Here is an 18,543-nt window from a genome sequence, read left to right as displayed (position 1 = left end):
TCCTCATAATCTATACCTTCCTTTTGAGAAAAACCTCTAGCTACGAATCTAGCTTTATATTTTTCAACACTTCCATCAACTGCATGTTTAATTTTGAACAGCCACTTAGAAGAAACAACAGATTTACCTTGAGGCCTAGGAACAATATCCCAAACGTCATTCTTGATAATGGATTGATATTCTTCCAACGTGGCATCTCTCCATACTTGCTATTTTGAAGCCACCTCAAAACTTGAAGGCTCGGATTCAATAATATGACTCATTAAAGCAACATATCCTACAAACTTATGAGGTCTCTTACTTTCTCTGAAAGTACCACGAGGGGCTGAATATTTTTCAGCCCCTTGCATAGTATGTATGGCCCACAAAGGTATCTTTTTGTCAAATGAAACATTACTTGGTCCAGCAATGGAATCTATAGGATCAACAGGATCAATAGGATCTTCTAATTCAGGAGTCTCCCTCTGAATCTCAAGAGGAGAATCAGGGACAGCAATATCCGAGTCTTGAGAAGCCTCATGATCTTCTCTATCAATTTCCATAGTAGTCCCTCTGGATCTTTTGCAAGCTACATCTTCTTCAAATGAAACATCTCTGCTGATTTCAATCTGCTTTTGACCCGGAATGTAGACCCTGTAAGCTTTTGAAGATTCAGGGTAGCCAACAAAAATTCCCTTCTTGCCTAAAGGTTCTAACTTAGACCTTTTATCTTTAGGTACATGAATGTCAAATTTGATATGAACTACGATTCTGAATATAAACAGCTGTCCTGCAAGCTTCTACCCAAAGAAATATTTGAAGACCTTGATCATAGATCATGGCTTTTACTGCCTCAACTATAGACCTGTTCTTTCTTTCAGCAACTCCATTTTGTTGTGGATTATAGGGGACACAAAACTCCCTCTTAATCCTAGCTTCAATACAGAAATTTTGAAATACACCAGAAGTACATTCACCCCCATTGTTTGATCTTAAAACTTTGATCGTCTTTTCAGACAAATTCTCTACTTGAGCTTTGAACTCTTTAAATCTAGACAACACTTCATCACTCTTTAGATTTTAGAAAATAAATCCATGTCTTACAAGATAAGTCATCAATGAAAGTAACATAGTACCAAAAACCACTTAAAGAAGCAACAGACATAGGACAACACAAGTTGGAATGAATCAGCTCTAGAATTTCTTTTGCTCTACTTTCACTAGAGTGGAAAGGACTTTTAATGTTCTTACCTAGAGCACAACCTTTGCAAACACCATCATGTTCTTGATTGAGCTTAAGAAGACCAATGACCATCTTCTCCATAGATGAAAAAGTTTTGAAATTTAGATGGGCGAATCTTTTATGCCACAACTCATTAGAAGACATGGAATCATGTGCAAGAGCTTGAATAGGACGAGTTGAAAGTCTCTATAGACTCTCATGACGAACACCAATTTCACAAGTTGTCTTAATACTAGTGTTCTTTTTCCATGCAAGCGCTTTGCCTTCAGCAAATGCAACTTGGTATCCTTTATCTTCCAACACTGAAATAGAAATCAGATTTCTCTTGATTCTAGGAACGAACAGCACATTACTCAAATGAAGAGGGATTCCTGAATCTAGGTGAAAAGATGTAGGTCCAGCTCCTTTCACATAATAACAAGCATCATCACCAATAATAACATGCAAATGAGAATCCTTTTCAATCAGATTAGAGAGATGTTCACGATATCCTATAATATGGCGAGAAGCTCCACTGTCAATTAGCCAAGTATTACTATCAGAGAGAACATTATTTGAAAGAGCAGACATAAATAAGAAACCCTCTGAATTTTCACTTGGTTCTCCATGAGGAGAAGCATTTTCAACATTTGTAGTAGCAACTTGATGCTTGGGTCTCGAGGGACAATCTTTAGCAAAATGACCAAACTTGTAACATCTGAAACACTGAATCCTAGAGAGATCTTTCTTCTTCTTAGGTTCAAGAGCTGAATCAAAATTCCTATCTCTATTCCTCTTGAAATTTCCTTTCATTCCTTTCCTTTTAGAAGTATGGGCAGCAAGAACATGATATTCTTCATGGTGAGATTTTAGCCCAATTCCTCTCGCCTCCAATCTACATTCCTCCTGAATACAATCAGCTCTCAACCGATCAAACTTGGGTAGTTCATTTCTTCCACTAATACCTTGAATGAAAGATTCCCAAGAGTGAGGAAGGCCATTCATGGCCAACATAACCAGGTCTTTATCCTCAATATAATCTCCAATAGCATTGAGATGATCCTTCAATTCTGTAATCTTCATAAAGAAAGAAACAACAGATTCACCTCTAGCCATTTTAATATGAATATTTTGTCATCTCAAGGCTAGAGCTCTACTAGTGCTGTTGAATTCATACAAGCTTTGAAGGCACTCGAACATCTCTTTGGCTGAATTCAACTTGGATATAACAGGTGCCAAGTGATCCTTAACAGAATCAATCAGTATCTTTCTTGTCATGAAATTGTTCTTTCTCCATTGTGCTTTCTTAGTGTCATCAGAAGGTTCATCTACATCAAACTTCACAAAGTTGAGAAGATCATTCTCTTCAAGCACAATAAGGATTCTGAATTTCCATGAGGTAAAATTTGATGCACCGTCCAATTTGTCTTCAACTTTGAGTCCATTCACCATTGTTGAAAACTGAAAATAGACAAGCTAAGCAAATAATATTTCAAAGCTAAGCAATCTGGTTCTAGATCTTTTCTTTAAACCCGCTCTGATACCATGTTAAAATTAGAACCAGAAAGGTAAGACTCAGAAATCTGAAACTTAAAATCTCACAAGAACAAGATACACAAAATTTTATCCTGGGAAACCCCTCCACCTGAAGGTGAAAAACCTAGCCACACCAAAAATCAAACTTTTATTGAAGGCACAAATTTGAATACAAAGCTCTCAAGCTTAATTAAACAATTATCTAGACATGATTGTTAGCACTTAACAATCAACGGAAGAAGCCGATAACATCTCATAAAAACTGATAGCTTCTACAAGATTAAGCACTCTAATTCAATTTCAAGCATATTTAAATTTGGATTTAAATATCTTTCCCTCCAAGTTTGGGTGCCCTACACGTGGAAGATTCATTTTGACTTGCAAGTCCACGTTAGCCGATTTGTGGTGCCATGATATCTTGCATTATGTATTTGGTTGAGTTTATATTGAATGAACTCATCATTTGCAAGATTGCTTGCATTATGGATTTTGTTGAGTTTGTATTAAATGAACTCAACATTGGCATTATTTCCTCCTTGATTCATGTTCAGTTCCTCAATCCAAATGCTCAATTCAGTTCACTTCAGTTTTGGTCCCTCAATCCATGTACCTAGTTCGATTCAGTTCAATTTTGCATGTCCAGTTAACTAATTATTCGGGGAACGAACTTCTTGAATGTGGATATTTATTAATTTCATGCATTTGTGGATTTTATCTTGAAATCAAATCTTGAGTCTAATTTTACATCCTTGAGTGGAAAACCTGAATGGCAATTGAAACTAGGAATTCAACTCCTATTTTCTCTCATGCTAAGAGGTGGCCCCATACTTCAGGGTTTTATAAAAAGGGAAATTGAAGAAGTTATAAGCTTAGCTTTTATTTATAGGTTGAAGGTATTATAGAAGAATATTTACAAGTTTTAAGGCTCAGGGTGACGAGTATTATCAACTTTGTCAAGTCTCCAACACGTAGTGTGCTCATTTTGTAACGTAATGAAGCTTCTATTTCAGTTTCGAAAGGTAGAAGTTTGTTGTAAAAACGTAATTTATCAGTTTCCCAAGTCGTTATTTGTCATGTCCCCTTTCTAGAGTGGACATCAGAGGCGGAGGAGTTGGCCTATCATTGGAGTCTCGTAGGCTAGCAGAGGTTGATTGCGACTCATTCAGTGCATATAGTGATTGGATTTTGGCTTTACAGGCAGTTTGGAGCAGTTCCTTGATTTTAGGAAGCAGTTCCTACATTTTAGGAGGCAGTTCCTACTTTTTAGGAGGTTGTAACAGCGTCCAGGGTTGGGGTTCCATGAGACCATTCCTTGGTTTCAGTTTCAGAAGATTTGGGTGTGTTTCCTAGTTTCTAGGAGCATCCCTAGATTTTAGGGATGAGATTGTCAGTTGATCCATGATTTCCGACATCAGTCACAGACAGGTGACAGGTTCCGTTTCAGGATTTTGGAGTCATTTGAGCCTTGTACAGCTATTTGGGATATATTTTTAATATATTTAAATATTTCCTAAGTTAGCGTTTAATTAATTAAATAAAGCTATGTTTATAGCCATTTTGGAGTAATAAGGGGTTTTTGGCCTCATCTGAATGCATATCCCTTGGTGTAATAGCTCGTTGGAAAGGTCTTGGACTTTTCTAAATATTTCTCTTTTGACTCAGATCCTTTCGGTGAACGGATTTCTTTATATTTGAAAAAAGGTCGTTTTCTATGCACTTGGCAACTTAAAATGAGAAATATAACATTTTAACCCTAAACGCCCCATTGAGTCACTTTTAGGGTTCGAGCTAAGTGGGAAGGTCTTATAAGGAAGTTGAGACCTAATTCTTGCTATCTTTTACACATTTTACATCTTGGATTTGAGATTTGGCTCTAGAAGAGCTTTTCAGCATCTGGGACGCCAACCCCAATGCCTTGCCTGTTTGGGACGTAGCCCCCAATACAGTGGTTTGGATTTGTTTGCAGCTATTAGCATCTTGGAGATTGTACGGCATTCTTTCTGGAGGTTCAGCAATTCTGACAGAGTTCAGCGTGGGGTTTGGGGTTTCTAACCAGTTGGGTGTACTTGGCAGCCGTACGGCTGTACCTGGCAACCACTTTCCTTCCCACGTGCAGCACTTGGAGGGCTGGAATCTTGCCACAACTTCATTCCTAGTTATGTTACTCTTTCAGCATCCAGGTTGGAATTATTCCTGATTGTAATCTTCCTGAAATTATTGGAAATCTTCATCTGGTCAAATATTTGATTTTATATTCATAAATCTGCCTTGAATCGAATTTGTTTTGGCTGTATATGAACTTCATTTTCAGTACTTTGTTCATGTACTTGTAATTCATTATTTACTTGTTGAAAAATCATCAAAATACAAAAAGAATTCAACCCTTCTGCAACTTCTGTCTATTTCTGAAAGAAAATATTAATAAGCACGAAAAATCAATTTAAATAAATAAAAATTACAGCAGATTGGTAAAAGAGATCCATCAGGGATCTTTCATTATTCTGCCCAAGAATTGCTAGGGGTGTTCGTGTAATTTTATCAGCTGAAAATTCAATGAAATTGTCATTTTAAGTCCTGTATGCCTAAAATGTTGGTATAAAGGAGGTGATTGTTGTTAATAATTGATTTTCTGTTAAAAACCAAACAAGAGATGTAAATTGGATGTTGAATAATTCTGTAATTGAATATTAAGTTGTTTCATCAAATTAAGTAAGCATAGTTGTGGAATCTCACCCAAAAAGACTAGTTTTTGACAGTTTTGGTTTTAGGATTTCAACCAAGTACAGGAAGTGCCAAAACTGATCCAACATCATTTTTTGACTGTTGTGACCATTAATATACAGCGTTGTGAAGTCTTGCTGCAAAGAAAAAGGTCACCATTCAGTTAGATCCCTATCCTTGTCTACATCTGTGCTGCATCAGAATCACTTAGAGGGGTCATTCACAAGCCAAACTGGCTATTTTAAGCATTTTTTATTTATTGAGGATAGCTATTCCAAGATAGTCTTCAAGAATATATATTTAGAGGCATCCCAGTTCGCATTTCTTGTTTAAGGCGATGCCTTTTCGAACAATTGTGTATTTTGATGTTGCTTTGATTGCACACAAACGTTTTTTTTGTGCAGAAACTTTGATATGTTTTTTATTTATCTTCAATGAATTGCATGCAACATGTAATGAAAAACTTATAAATAACTGTTATTGGCAATTAAATTTAGAAAATGATAATTTTACCCCTGCTTTTACGGTTCAAGCTTCTTTTGTTGTGTGTTGATTTGGTATATTGAATAGAAATTAGTGATTGACGCAGGCTTTGGATTGTAGTTCTCACTAGCATGGATTCTATAGTTTTGTATGCAATTTTCATTATTCAATTTATAGGGTTCTTCCTATTGTTTCAATCCAATTCAATTCTTGTGTTGTACTCAAACTTTTTTGTCTCTGCTTTCGGCCAAAAAGAGTGAACAACAGTTAATTGTGATAAATTAGGTTGTTCAATTCAATCAAAAGTTATAAAATCTCTCATCTATGTGTAGGAATGTTGATTTGCCTCATTCCCATACCCAAGAACCAAAAAATAGGCAGTTCCTTTAGTTTGTGTGCAATTCATGCACAAAACCCAGAGATTAACTTGTACATACTATAGCAAGCAAGGGATTGTTTCGTAAGTTCTAGGGTTCAACTTAGTTTTGAGTTGGGAGCTTCCCCTTCTAATTTGAAGAAGCACTTATACTTGCATGCTGTATCATTTTGGGTTGTCCAAAAAAGGACAAATCAAAACATTGACAACCATCATGGTGGAGCCAACATCTGGAAAGTTGTAAAGATGCAACCCTAGAAGACCTTAGTAATTGAATTTTTTTTCATTATTACATTAAAATATTTAACCTTAAGCGAAAAAATTATGCTCACTATTTAAAAATCTCTTCATAAAAAATGATCTAGTTAAAGATACACTACAAGAGGAAATATTCACTTCAGAAAAGCTTAACTTGATCTACAAATAAAAAAATGATGTCATATTTTATTAGGATTCAACTACGTATTTTTTGAGTAACAATCATTGACCCATATTTCATGAGTAGAACATATTTCCATATCATCTTTAATGACTTGGCTGCAAAAGACACCACCTACTTGATAATGAGATGGAAACAATAGTTCAGAAAATAAAAAATTATTGACCCATATTTCATGAGTAGAACATATTTCTATATCACTTTTAATGAATTGGCTGCAAAAGACACCACCTACCTGATAATGACATGGAAAAAATAGTTCAGAAAGTCGATCTTGAATATTATGGCTTATGGAGGACAAAATTATTCTTTAAATCAAACATAGCACACATCCAAATTAAATGAATCAAAGGGTCTTAGGATGACCAAATTGAAGATGCCATCAATCCTTGGATAAATGAAGGAGAGACGCAATATTTGAAGTCAAACATGTTCACATGTCCACTACCTCATTAAGTATGATGGCTGCATGCATTCTGCCACCACTTGGTCAAATATTCCAGCAATAGTAAATGTGCCATCACGCCGCCATGCATTCAATAGATTCTCGACATGCAAGTGGACCCCGCCGTCATAGGAACTTCTATAATTTTTCAGGTTATGCTTCATTAATACAGAATATTCTCTTAGCATGTCGCCAACTCATCTTTTGCAAGAATCTTTCTATTTCGGGCTCACAAAAGACATTTTGGAAGATTCTCCTACCTCGGAAGAATTTTAACAATCTTTTCCACTTCTGAAGGATTCCTGCATGTCCAGAATTCAAGGAGAGAGAAAATCTTTCTAGAGAGATTTTGTCCTTAAGGAAAATTTATGTGCACACTTCGTCCAGTAGGGAGGTTTTTCCATCAACTGACCACTTCTTCCATGCCTGAGGAATTTTATCAACCTAAGTCCTAGAGAGAGAAAATTCTCACTTAGCCAATTTTCTTCGTGCCTTGAAATTCTTCACCTTGGGCACATTTCTTCCTTGAGGAAGGAATTTTTATTTTTTTTTAAATTTTGAGATTTTTCCTCCTAAATCATGTTTATGCATTTTCTACTTGTCTTGGAGCACATTTGGAGGAATTCTGGAAAACTAGACTTTTCTTCCTTGATGTCATTTTGGCACCCATTCCTTTCCTAGAGCACATTTTCTCCATGGTGAAGGAATATTTTGATGTGGAGGAAAAATTCCTCCATAACCTCGTTTTGGTGCCCAATCTTGACCTTGATTCTACTTTACCCCTGAGGAAGGAATTTCTTCATGCCTTAATAGAATCTCACATTTTCCAGGAATTTTGTCCTGAAGGAAGGAATTTCCAACACTCAGTCAATTTTTCACTTTCCTAGAATTCTATCCTGAAGGAAAGGAATTTCCAACACTCAGTCAATTTTTCACTTTCTTGGAATTCTATCCTAAAGGAATTTCCAACACTTCGTCAATTTTTTTAGTCAATTTTTTTTTTCCCAAGAATTTCTTCCTCTTGGGTGTAATTTTCTCCTTGGGAAGATATTTTTGATCAATTCATCACCTTTCCTTTTTTTTAGGAATTTTTCCATTTAGAGCTCCGGAATTCAAGAGAGAGAAAATTCTTTCTCTTAGCCAATTTCTCCATCTTGAAATTTCTTCATCCTTTGGCGAATTTCCATGCTTGAGAGAGGACTTTTGATTCTCTTCCTTGACTGGGATTTCTATGTCTTCCTTCCAATGTCAATTCTATGTCTTCGAGGAATTCTTCATCCGGAAGGAAATTTCTTCCTTACCCCTATCCAACGCTCCTAGTCCACCTTGGGCACTATTTCCATGGCATGGAGGAATTTTGCGTTTGAGAAGATTTTCCTTCACTACCCAAGTTTGGCTCTCATCCTCTAACTTGGGTGCCATTTCCATGTGATCAAGGAATTTTGGTCGAGGAAAATTCCTCCTGACCCCCAATTTGGAGCTCTAGTACCTGACCTAGGTGCTAATTTGACCCTGTGGAGGAATTCTTCCTTGGAAAGAAATTCCTCCTCCTCCTTAGTTTAGCGCTCTCCCTTGATGCTTGGGTGCTGGAATGGCATGATGCAAGAATTTTGGTCATTTTGGCGCTCATGACCCATGCTTGGGTGCTGAATGACTTAAGTGAAGGAATTTAGTTTAAAGAAAAGTCCTCCATGACCTCAATTTAGCACCCATGCTATCTTTGCCATTCACTGCCAAGGTAAGGATTTCCTTAGACTTTGCTACACTTGCCCATTTTTGCTCATTTCCATCAAAGTTTTAAAACTTGGACTCGCCACGGACTTAGCAAACCAAAAAAATTGGACTTGGACTCGGACTCGGCAAAATAAAACCGTAGTTTCACAAAAAAACATAAAGAAATTAATGCATTTAGAGAACATAAGAGCCATAATTGAAACATTACACATGTCATATGATCTCCAAACACTCAATATTTGAAATTTCATCATTCATACTTGTTGTTCTTCGCCCAGCACACCCCATCTTTGCAGGGGACCCTCGTTTTTGCCCCTTTTCGCCGGCCCGAGGGAGATAGGAGAGCATTTTGTGTTCAAAGTCTCTGTCTAAGCGCCTTGCCAAAGCCAACAAAATCCCAAGCGGCCTACAAATGCCGAAAGACAAAGGCAAAGAAAATCGCACATCTTCCCTTGAATTGCCGAATTTTGCCAAAGCACCTTCAAGACAAAATCGCGCAAAACTACCTTATTGAGCCGAAAATGAAAGATAAACCCTAGGTCGCACGTTTTGTCTAAGATTTCGAATTGCAAGCTAAAGAGCCAAGTTTGCAAGTTAAAGGCACCATTTAAAATATTTCTCACAAAACCTTCTACATTGGTCGAAAATGTCAAAATCACGCAAAAAGGGCTTGAAATGCTCTAAAGTTCCAAATCACGCATTGAGGCTATTTAAGCCGAAAATGAAAAGTATTCATATTTGCACAGTCTACTTCATTTAGCCGAAAATGGTGACCAAAGACATTAACGTCGCGCATTTCAAACACAAGGCCCAAATCACAATAGAGACTAAGTTCACCAAAGTGTCTTTCAAGCCAAAAAAGAATAATGAAGTTTAAACTTTCAAAATCGGCATGTAGGCCTGTTGTGACCATTTCACACATCGCCCCATTAAAATGGGGACCCCCTTCTTTTTGCTTGGTTTTGCCTGTTTCTCGCTCTGCTTTTAGGGTTTTGAGTAGGTGAGTCAGTCGTCCGGACCAGGGTTAAGCCTTAGGGTTTCCGTTTCGATGATTTTAAGCCAGAGTCCAGTCCAATTTTGAGAGATTGTTGAGCTTCCTCTCGTAAGATGCAATTTTGAAATAAGGTGAATCTGTCAGGAGGTCAAAAGGAGTTTGTCTAGGTTCAGTCAGTTTTTTTGGATGCAAGTCCAAATTTTGCCTAAGTGTTAATGATAGAATTGTGAATTTTGCCCGGGTGATTTTTTTTGGCCAAATTTTGGAAATTTTGATAATTGATCCCAGGCATTGGAAATGGCCTAATTTTGCCTTGTGAAGTGACTGAAGTCTTAAAATCTTGGTATTTTGGCCTATGGAAGTAAAATCGCTCCCGTCCTTCAGCCAGGAACCAAGGCGAAAATGATATTTTATGCATCCTGGTTATTAATTTGTTTCATTTGTCCTGTGCAGGGTCGCCAGGAGATGCGGTCAAACGTAAATTGAAAGCTTTGAGGATTTTGAGATTCGAAAATGGCAAATTTTTGAAGTTTAAGGCCAAATCGCTCCTGTCCCTCAGTCAGGGACCAGGGCGAAATGACTCACTTAGACCATTTTGACCTCATTTTGATCAAATTGAAGCATCAAGGACATAATGGAAGGTGAAATCAACATGATAGAGCGCCAGGATTGAGTCGTTTGCAATAAGAAGTTGAACTTTTGCCCTCAAGGACAAAAATCGCTCCTGTCCCTCACTGAAGGACCGGAGCTTGTTTCTCAAAATTCAACTGTCCTTGCAGGATCAAGACGATTTTTGGATTGGAAGATATAAAGGAGGGCATGTTCTGTCCATTGAATATAATTTGAAGAAATTTGCAAACAAGGAAATGTGCCAGGAACAAAAATCGCTCCTGTCCCTCACTGAAGGACCGGAGCTTGAAATCCAAAATTGCCTTGTCCTTGAAAGATTTGAATGATTTCGCGATTTGAGAAGAACAAAGGAAGTACATCTTATCAGTTGAATATAACTTGAAAGTACCATAATGAGGAAAATTGGCCCTAGAGGCAAAATCGCTCCTGTCCCTCTGCCAGGGACCAGGGCGAATTTTAGTGATAGCTCCCGTCCCTCTCCCAGGGACTAGAGCGATTTTCCTTATAAAACAAGTTTTGGGCAAAGATCAAGTGAGTGTTAAGTTTGAGGCAAGCAAAGGAAGCGTAACGAATCCATTGAATATAATTTTGAAGAGTGCAAGACGCCAGTGAAGCCTATTTTGTCCTAGGCGCTCCTGTCCCTCTCCCAGGGACCAAAGCGATTTCTTCCTTAGACAAGTTTCTCGCCAAGATGAAGTGAGTTTCATGTCGAAGATGAGTGAAGGGGAGCATGGCGGATCCGTTGAAGATAGTTTTAAGTATTGGCAAAGAATGATTGAGCCTACAAATGCAAGTTCGCTCCTGTCCTTCAGTCAAGGACCAGGGCGAAATCTTAGTTATTCTGCCTTCCCTTCCAATTTATGATGAATCCAGACCAAGGTACAAGGGGGCAATGATGTTTGGAACGCCTCGAAGAGAAAGTAAAGTGTCAAAGACCGCAAAAGTGATGGAAATGCCCAAGTTCGCTCCTGTCCCTCTCCAAGGGACCAAAGCGATTTCTTCCTTAGGCAAATTTCCCACGAAGTTAAAGTGAGTTTCATGTCGAAGATGAATGAAGGGAGCATAATGAGTCCGTTGAAAACAAGTTTGAAGGTTGGCAAAGCACGAACAAGCCTACAAGTGAAAGTTCGCTCCTGTCCCTCTCCTAGGGACCAGAGCGAAATAGTCAAATATGCTTAAACTTTGAAGGCCACGTTCGTTTCACACATTCAAGAAGGAGTAAGAGACACCATTTTATACCTTGAAGACAATTTGATATCAATATGATGGAGGATTTGCACCATAGACTAAAGTTCGCTCCTGTCCTTCAGTCAAGGATCAGGGCGATATTCATAAAATCAATCATTTTTCTTCCTAGATCACATCAAAGCAAGGTTACACAAGATCCAAAATGTCATTTGAAAGGTGATGAACAAGGAGTTAATGATAAAAGATGACAAATTTGAGCTAGAATTCAAAGTTCGCTCCTGTCCCTCACCAAGGTACCAGGGCGATATTCACTCAAATATCAAATTTGCTTTGTAAAGGACAAGTATGCGTGGAATGAAAGAATAAAGTTGTTACTTGCCTTGTGATATAAATTGGTGATTAAGGAGGCAAAGACCAAGGAGTAAATGCAAGATCGCTCCTGTCCCTCAGTCAGGGACCAGGGCGATAATGATCTTAAGAGGCATTCATCTACAAAATTGAATAGATCAAGCTCGAGATTCCCAATGTAGATGCCAGTTTCAACGTGGAGGAAGTGATTTTGAACGTAAAAGGCGAGAAATTCAAGAGCAAAATGCTAGATCGCTCCTGTCCCTCTCCCAGGGACCAAAGCGATGTGGTTTGTACCCCTTACATCTCCCATGTTTTGGCGCTAACATCATTTTCAAATTATTTCAAATGCTAAATTTCGATAAACCTTGATATTTTTAATTAAAATCGGCATTTAATAAGTGCGCACAAGACATTTAATTAATTAATTTTGCCTTTAAAAATCGAAACTATTAAATACGAAGGCATTAAATTAATTAATTATTAAATAAATTGGGGCGCTTGGGTTTTATTTTCCATATTTTGAAAAAAGTCGGCCTCCATTTTTATTTAAAATTTATTTATTATTTGCCTATTTTCAAAAGTCGGCCCAGGGGAGATTGAAGAGGTAAGCGCCTATAAAAGGGGGTATGGTATCTCATTTCAAATCATCATTCAATCATTGTTGCATGCGAAGAAAGTGCGAAATATCATCAAGAGAGGAGTGCGAATTGTGTTCAAGTGGAGCGAATTTGCCTTCAAGGCGTTGGAAGACCCCAAAGGTGGTGAAATTGACAAGAAAGGCGCCTTTGCTAAAGGAGGATCACGTTGAAGACTTCAAACTTCGTTTTTGCCTAGGCGAATTTCATATTTTTGTATCTTTTTTGAGTTAGCTCTCAAAGTGAGGTATGGCGAAGTCTTCTTTTGTCTAAATTTTGAATTTTGATCATCATAGTCTTGATCTAAATTTTGAATTTTGAAATTTTGAATTTCCTGTAGCTCAATCGAATTTAGGAAATGATAACTCAAAGACTTATCATGAAGTTTCCTAAATTCAATCCTTAATCTAATCTATGTTTATACATTGCAAAATCTATTACTTATTATGAAATGTCGTGTAGGTATCAAGATGGCGACTCCCAAGCTCGAAAGATCTACAAGTCGAAAGACTCTTCTCAAGGAAAATCAAGCCAGATCAAGGACGGTCTCATCAAGGACGATCAAGCAAAGATAAGGGCGACCTCTTCCAATCCAGCATTCCAAGGCGAGGTACATCAATCATCCTGCAAATCAAGGACAAAAGGAGTTAGAACAAGAGTTAATTAAAGATAGCTTCTCAACGAGATCAAATTGAATATCTACCAAGCTACAAGTGTCAGACGAGGTGGCATCCTAGTCATCACTCCTCCAGTCGGATTGGTCCACCTCAACAATGTCTAGGTTCAATGTACCTAATTCATAGAAGGTGGCACAAACTCTGATGTACCTACCCTAGCTATCCATTGGTGGAAATTTCTAGAGAGGACATGTGTCCAAGCAATACAATTTTATCATTGGTCAAGCATTAAATGTTATGTAATGGTTGTAACAAACCCTAATTAGGGTTTAGGTGTCATAATCTTGGCCATTGATCTTATTTTGATCTGGACCGTTCATTGTAATGGAGGATGCTATATATACCCTCATTTCTTTTCATTTTGGAACTAGAAACTAGAGATTAGATATCAGCATTAGTGATTAGAGATTAGCAATTTGATAGAAGCAAGTATTTTGTAGCAAGATTGAGCTTTGAAGAAGGAATTTCAAACAATTGTTGTTCATGATGGCTTTGAGATCAATAAAATATTGAAGTTATGGTGTTTTATTGCAATCCTTGTGGTTATCTTCATGGTTGTTCGTTTTCTTGAATCATTCTCAATCAAAATAGTGTTTTAATTTGAAGGACAAAGTGTTGGACTTGATCGTCGGCGAGGTTCACTTTCCAAACCACTAGCTTCTTGCTGATTGTAGGAACGCCTTGCGTGGTCAACTGGATCAACTTGAATCACTTAAACTTTCAATCATTGTTGTATCTTGGACATGTGCCTTTGTGGTAGTGTTTATGATCCTTGGTGAATTGAAAAATCATTTGTTACCTTAGAAGATCGCATCAATTTCAATTGAGTTGTTACTTTATGGCAATATTGAAGTTGGTAGAATCTTGCCAAGTCTCGTCCACATTGAGTCATTCTTAGGATTAGATTAGACTTTATCTCTTGCAAGCCCTACTCTTTTGATCTTTTTTGAGAGCTTGTTAGTATTAGGAAACCCTATTCCTGCAATTCGGATTTAGCGTAAGACCCCTTGATGACACAGCAATCACAACGACCACTGGTGCTTATCCACACGTAGAGACCCTACTTAAAAGAACAATGAAGTCACCCTAACTGATCCTTCTTGCGATATCTTCAGCAGTTAGAGATTTTATTCAAGAGAGGATAAGGTACCCTTGGGTATTTTATTCTGTGTATGATTGTGTACAAAATACACGTCAACAAGGCCGAAATTTCCAAAAGAAATATCACACATTCAACCCGAAGTTAGAAAGCAACACAAACTCTCAAAGTGGTCTTAGAGCCCGAAATTGCCATAAGAGGGCATCATAACTTAGAAGAATAAAATCGCTCATTTCGCCCAAATGGCCCGAAGTTCTAAAGGGGCATTTAAACAAAGAAGAAAGTCGTGCATTTCAACTCATAAGCCCGAAACTTGAAGACTTAGGGCAAAAAACTTAAGTCAAGTAAAATCTCGCAATTTGGCCATTTAGCCTGAAATTTGGAGGCTTAAGGCAAAACAGGAACAAAGTCGCGCATTAAGGCTCAATAGGCCGAAAATCATAAAGAGTTAAAATCGCACGAGAGAGAGCTGAATGGCTGAATTCCCAAAGAAAGAAGAGGTCAAGCATTTTAACCAAAGGGGTCCGAATTTCATGCAGAGGAGCATTTAAAAGATATGATTTAATATGATTGTTAAATTAATTTATTTAATTTTTCAAAATGATTATTAAAAGTGCAATTCATTGTTTGCAAGACATCGTCGGGAAGAGCTAAGGCATCAACCTAAAACGCAAATTGGAGACACGATCGCGATCGATGCCAGGAAGCAAGAATGAGGAACGTGCTACAGGGCGCAAGGTCGAAGTGACAAAGCACGGGGAAGCGCACCACCACTAAATCAAAGTTAAAATCCACCAACGAGATTGAAGACCAAGAACACAGAATGCTACAAAATGTGCATTCTCAGAAAGATGCACAGCTAGAAGAAATTCAAGAAAATCAGTTTAAAAACTGAGTTGTTTAAATGTAAAAGACTGCTTGTGGGCCCTACCTAATATATTAAAAACAAAGGGACACAGACCAGTTATGCCCAACTACCGAATTGACCAGATTAAAGACAAACAGTTGTAGGTAGTTGAAAATGTGGTTGGGGGGATAACTAAGAATTGAATAGGCATGGGTTAAAGCTGCCAAGTTCTAGAAGGCAGATCAGGATTGTTGGGTGCAGTCAATCCTGGCCATCGATTCAAATTTGTAAAATCTATAAAAGGCAAGATGCCTCTCTTTGTAAAGGGTTAGAGTTTTTTTAGTTAGAATGTTAGATTCCAGTTAGATAGTTAGAGTTTTTGTAGAAGGTTAGAATTAAGTAGTTAGGAATAGAGTGGAAATGCTGTAGAAATTGTTGTAATGGCAGCTGAAGCAAATATATGAACATTGAAATATGGTGTTTGTTGTATTTGTTGTCTTCTGTTAGCATGGTTTCCTTCAGCTAATTAATTTTAGAGTTCAATGATTTTAATGACAAAATGTGGGGGGTATTTGATGCAGTTTTAGTTCATACCAATGGTGGCCTGTTGATTGTAGGCCATCGCGCATGGTTGGTCTGAACCTTATTGTGCTTAGTTCAACTGCAGGTGTTCGTCTTAGGCTGCGCAAAATTGGGTGCCTAAATGAGTATCTCCGGTCTGAAAATCCTTCATCCCTTGGAGATTGCACTGTTCTTGTCTAGTTGTGAGGGTGTCTCTGGCGAAACAAGAATTTGTTTATGAAAATCTATCTACCCGCTACACTAGTCACTCTTATAGCTATCCTTAGGATCCCCTAAACCCTTCTCCTTTTCTTTTATTCCCCACCTTGAGAAACGCAACATCTTAGGATGCAGACCAGCCTGTTGCAAAACGTAAGGCCCCTTGTGCTCCCAGCAAAACACATCAACCGTTGAGCTATCCCGCAGTCATGAACTGACATTTGGAACCTTGAGGTTGTCCCCTTTGATCAACTAAAACAGCATTAGGGTTCCTTATACAAGAGAGGATAGGATACTCAGTGAGTAAATTCTATTCTGCGTTGGCCGGATAGAGTTGTTATCAATACGATTTTAGCCATGTCAACAATACTCATAGAATCATACTCATTACTCATAGTTTCAAACTCTAAAATGTATAATAGCAGCATAAGTTATAAATGTTTACAAAATTACATTTAATGATATGTCCAACTCCAAATGTGAAAAACAACAATAAACAAACTAAAGAGAAGACTACATCTTCCTCTTTGCACTTCTCCTAATATAGCTCAATTTTTCAAGCCTTGAGCTAGAAGTAGTAGCAGTGGGTGTTGCGGTATCTAAATGGTGAGATGATTCTTCTTCTAAATGAAAGTCCTCATCTTCATCCTCCTCCATTTCCTCCAATCTTGCTCCTTTTGCTTCTTGTGATGCTCCTCTCTCAATTAACGGTTATCTTTTGAAGATTAGGCGTGCCAGCACCATAATTCTCCCACCATAAATCTACAAAAAACATTTAGAAATATTAGAATTGAGAAAAAAAATGTAACAATCAAGTTTGTAGTTTTTTTCTTGCAGTATTGAACTAAGTTAATTTTTTACCTGGTTGTTGTTTTCCTCTCCTATCAATTGCTAGTTGTGATGAGAAGAGTCTCCCCTCTGCACTCTTGTAGATCTTGAACAATGAACATTTCCAAATTCATAAATAGATAGTCAAAGTGTCAAACTCAAATTCATAAATAAAGATAGAGCAATTGCAAATGTCAAATCTCACCTCCAACTCATCAAGAACCTTGTCTCTCAACTCAGCATCAGGTGTCATCTTATCAATGCATGCAATAACACCTGCCATGACCTCCTCATCAGCCCTAAATGAATCGGAGAATGAGAACTTCGGGTTCAAGAAGTAGGCGAAGGCATGTATCGATTGGTAGAGTTGGTTTGTCCACCTACGATCAATGATGCGCCAAAGGATTTCACATTTTCTTGTATTTCCACGATAGTAATGTGAAATGGCCTCTTTGGCCCTATCCATGGCCTCATAAATGAAACCCATTGGCATGCCCTCTCCATCCACCATACGAAGAACCCTTACCAAAGGTTCTGTCACCTAAATAAATGAAAACAAATTTTAAATTAGTACAAAATTGACCCCTAAAAAATAAAATGAGCAAATAGATTATCTTGTATAAAGTTTACTTTTGTCTTTGTTACTTACCGCAATCAACTCCTCTCCACTTTTGTTGAACCCTTCATCAAAAACAATGCTTACAATCTTCTCTGCTTCAGGTTTTCTGGAGTATGTAGACCCCAACCAAGCATCAGACACAAACATCTGCTTAAGATGAGGAATGGCACTAAGAATGCTTTGCAAAGTGATGAAGTGGCTAGCAAATCGTGTCACTCCAAGTAGCACAAGGTCCTTGCCATTTGTGTGTTTCCTCATCAAAGCAAGCACCCAAGTATGGTTGTAGATGAATTTGGTGACACTTCTTGCATCTTCAACCACCTTCTTCACCCATGTAATCTTCCCAATGTCCTCTAGCATCAAGTCCAAGCAACGTGCAGCACAAGGACTCCATGTAATCATAGGATGCCTCTCCATAAGCATTCTACCTACAGATATATATGCAGCTGCGTTGTCCATGATAATTTGTACAACATTTTCAACTCCAACTATTAATCTTAGAGGACCCAGTTAATACTGAGAGGGGGGGTTGAATCAGTATTAACAATCAATTGAAATCAGAAACTCAGACTCATAAAACTTTCACCAAATCAAATATAGATCAACACTAGAGTCATTTACCAGTACCGGTATCTACTTATAAACATTTGCTAAACTGATATATCAATGTTGCACATTAACCATGCATAAACTGAAAGTAAAGCAAACTATCACATCAAAAACATTCACCATATGAACACCGTGATTTTCACGTGGAAACTCAAATAGGGAAAAACCACGGTGGGAATTGGTACCCACAAATATTTTGCACTATTTCGGAATGTGCCCTGTTAGGAGCCAAGCCCAGTTAAAAGCTTACAATGATGGCCTGTTAGGAGCAAACCCTATTAGGAGTCACCCGGTTAAGGGATTTACCTCAGCCCTGTTAGGAGCTTTGATCTATTAGGATCAACCTCGCAA

General features: G+C 37.8%; 3 protein-coding genes across 4 annotated transcripts in view; all 3 read right to left on the bottom strand.

Moving 5' to 3' along the window:
- The window catches only part of LOC131039143 (prefoldin subunit 2), a 92,215-nt gene that overhangs the window by 56,717 nt on the left and 16,955 nt on the right, over positions 1-18,543 (bottom strand). The window lies entirely within an intron of this gene.
- On the bottom strand, positions 210-962 carry LOC131858893 (uncharacterized). The gene is made up of 2 exons (XM_059212367.1): positions 924-962; positions 210-779 (listed from the first exon to the last, which is right to left on the bottom strand). The coding sequence occupies exons 1-2, from the start codon at positions 960-962 to the stop codon at positions 210-212; spliced, it is 609 nt and encodes a 202-aa protein (XP_059068350.1).
- On the bottom strand, positions 16,569-18,134 carry LOC131859488 (uncharacterized). The gene is made up of 4 exons (XM_059213284.1): positions 17,614-18,134; positions 17,170-17,505; positions 16,998-17,070; positions 16,569-16,898 (listed from the first exon to the last, which is right to left on the bottom strand). The coding sequence occupies exons 1-4, from the start codon at positions 18,040-18,042 to the stop codon at positions 16,837-16,839; spliced, it is 900 nt and encodes a 299-aa protein (XP_059069267.1). The 5' UTR covers positions 18,043-18,134; the 3' UTR covers positions 16,569-16,836.

Source organism: Cryptomeria japonica, chromosome 10 (assembly GCF_030272615.1).
Source record: "Cryptomeria japonica chromosome 10, Sugi_1.0, whole genome shotgun sequence".
Taxonomy (NCBI): Eukaryota; Viridiplantae; Streptophyta; class Pinopsida; order Cupressales; family Cupressaceae; genus Cryptomeria; species Cryptomeria japonica.
Note: the sequence above shows the minus strand (reverse complement) of the source record. Positions and strands in the feature narration are given on the sequence as shown.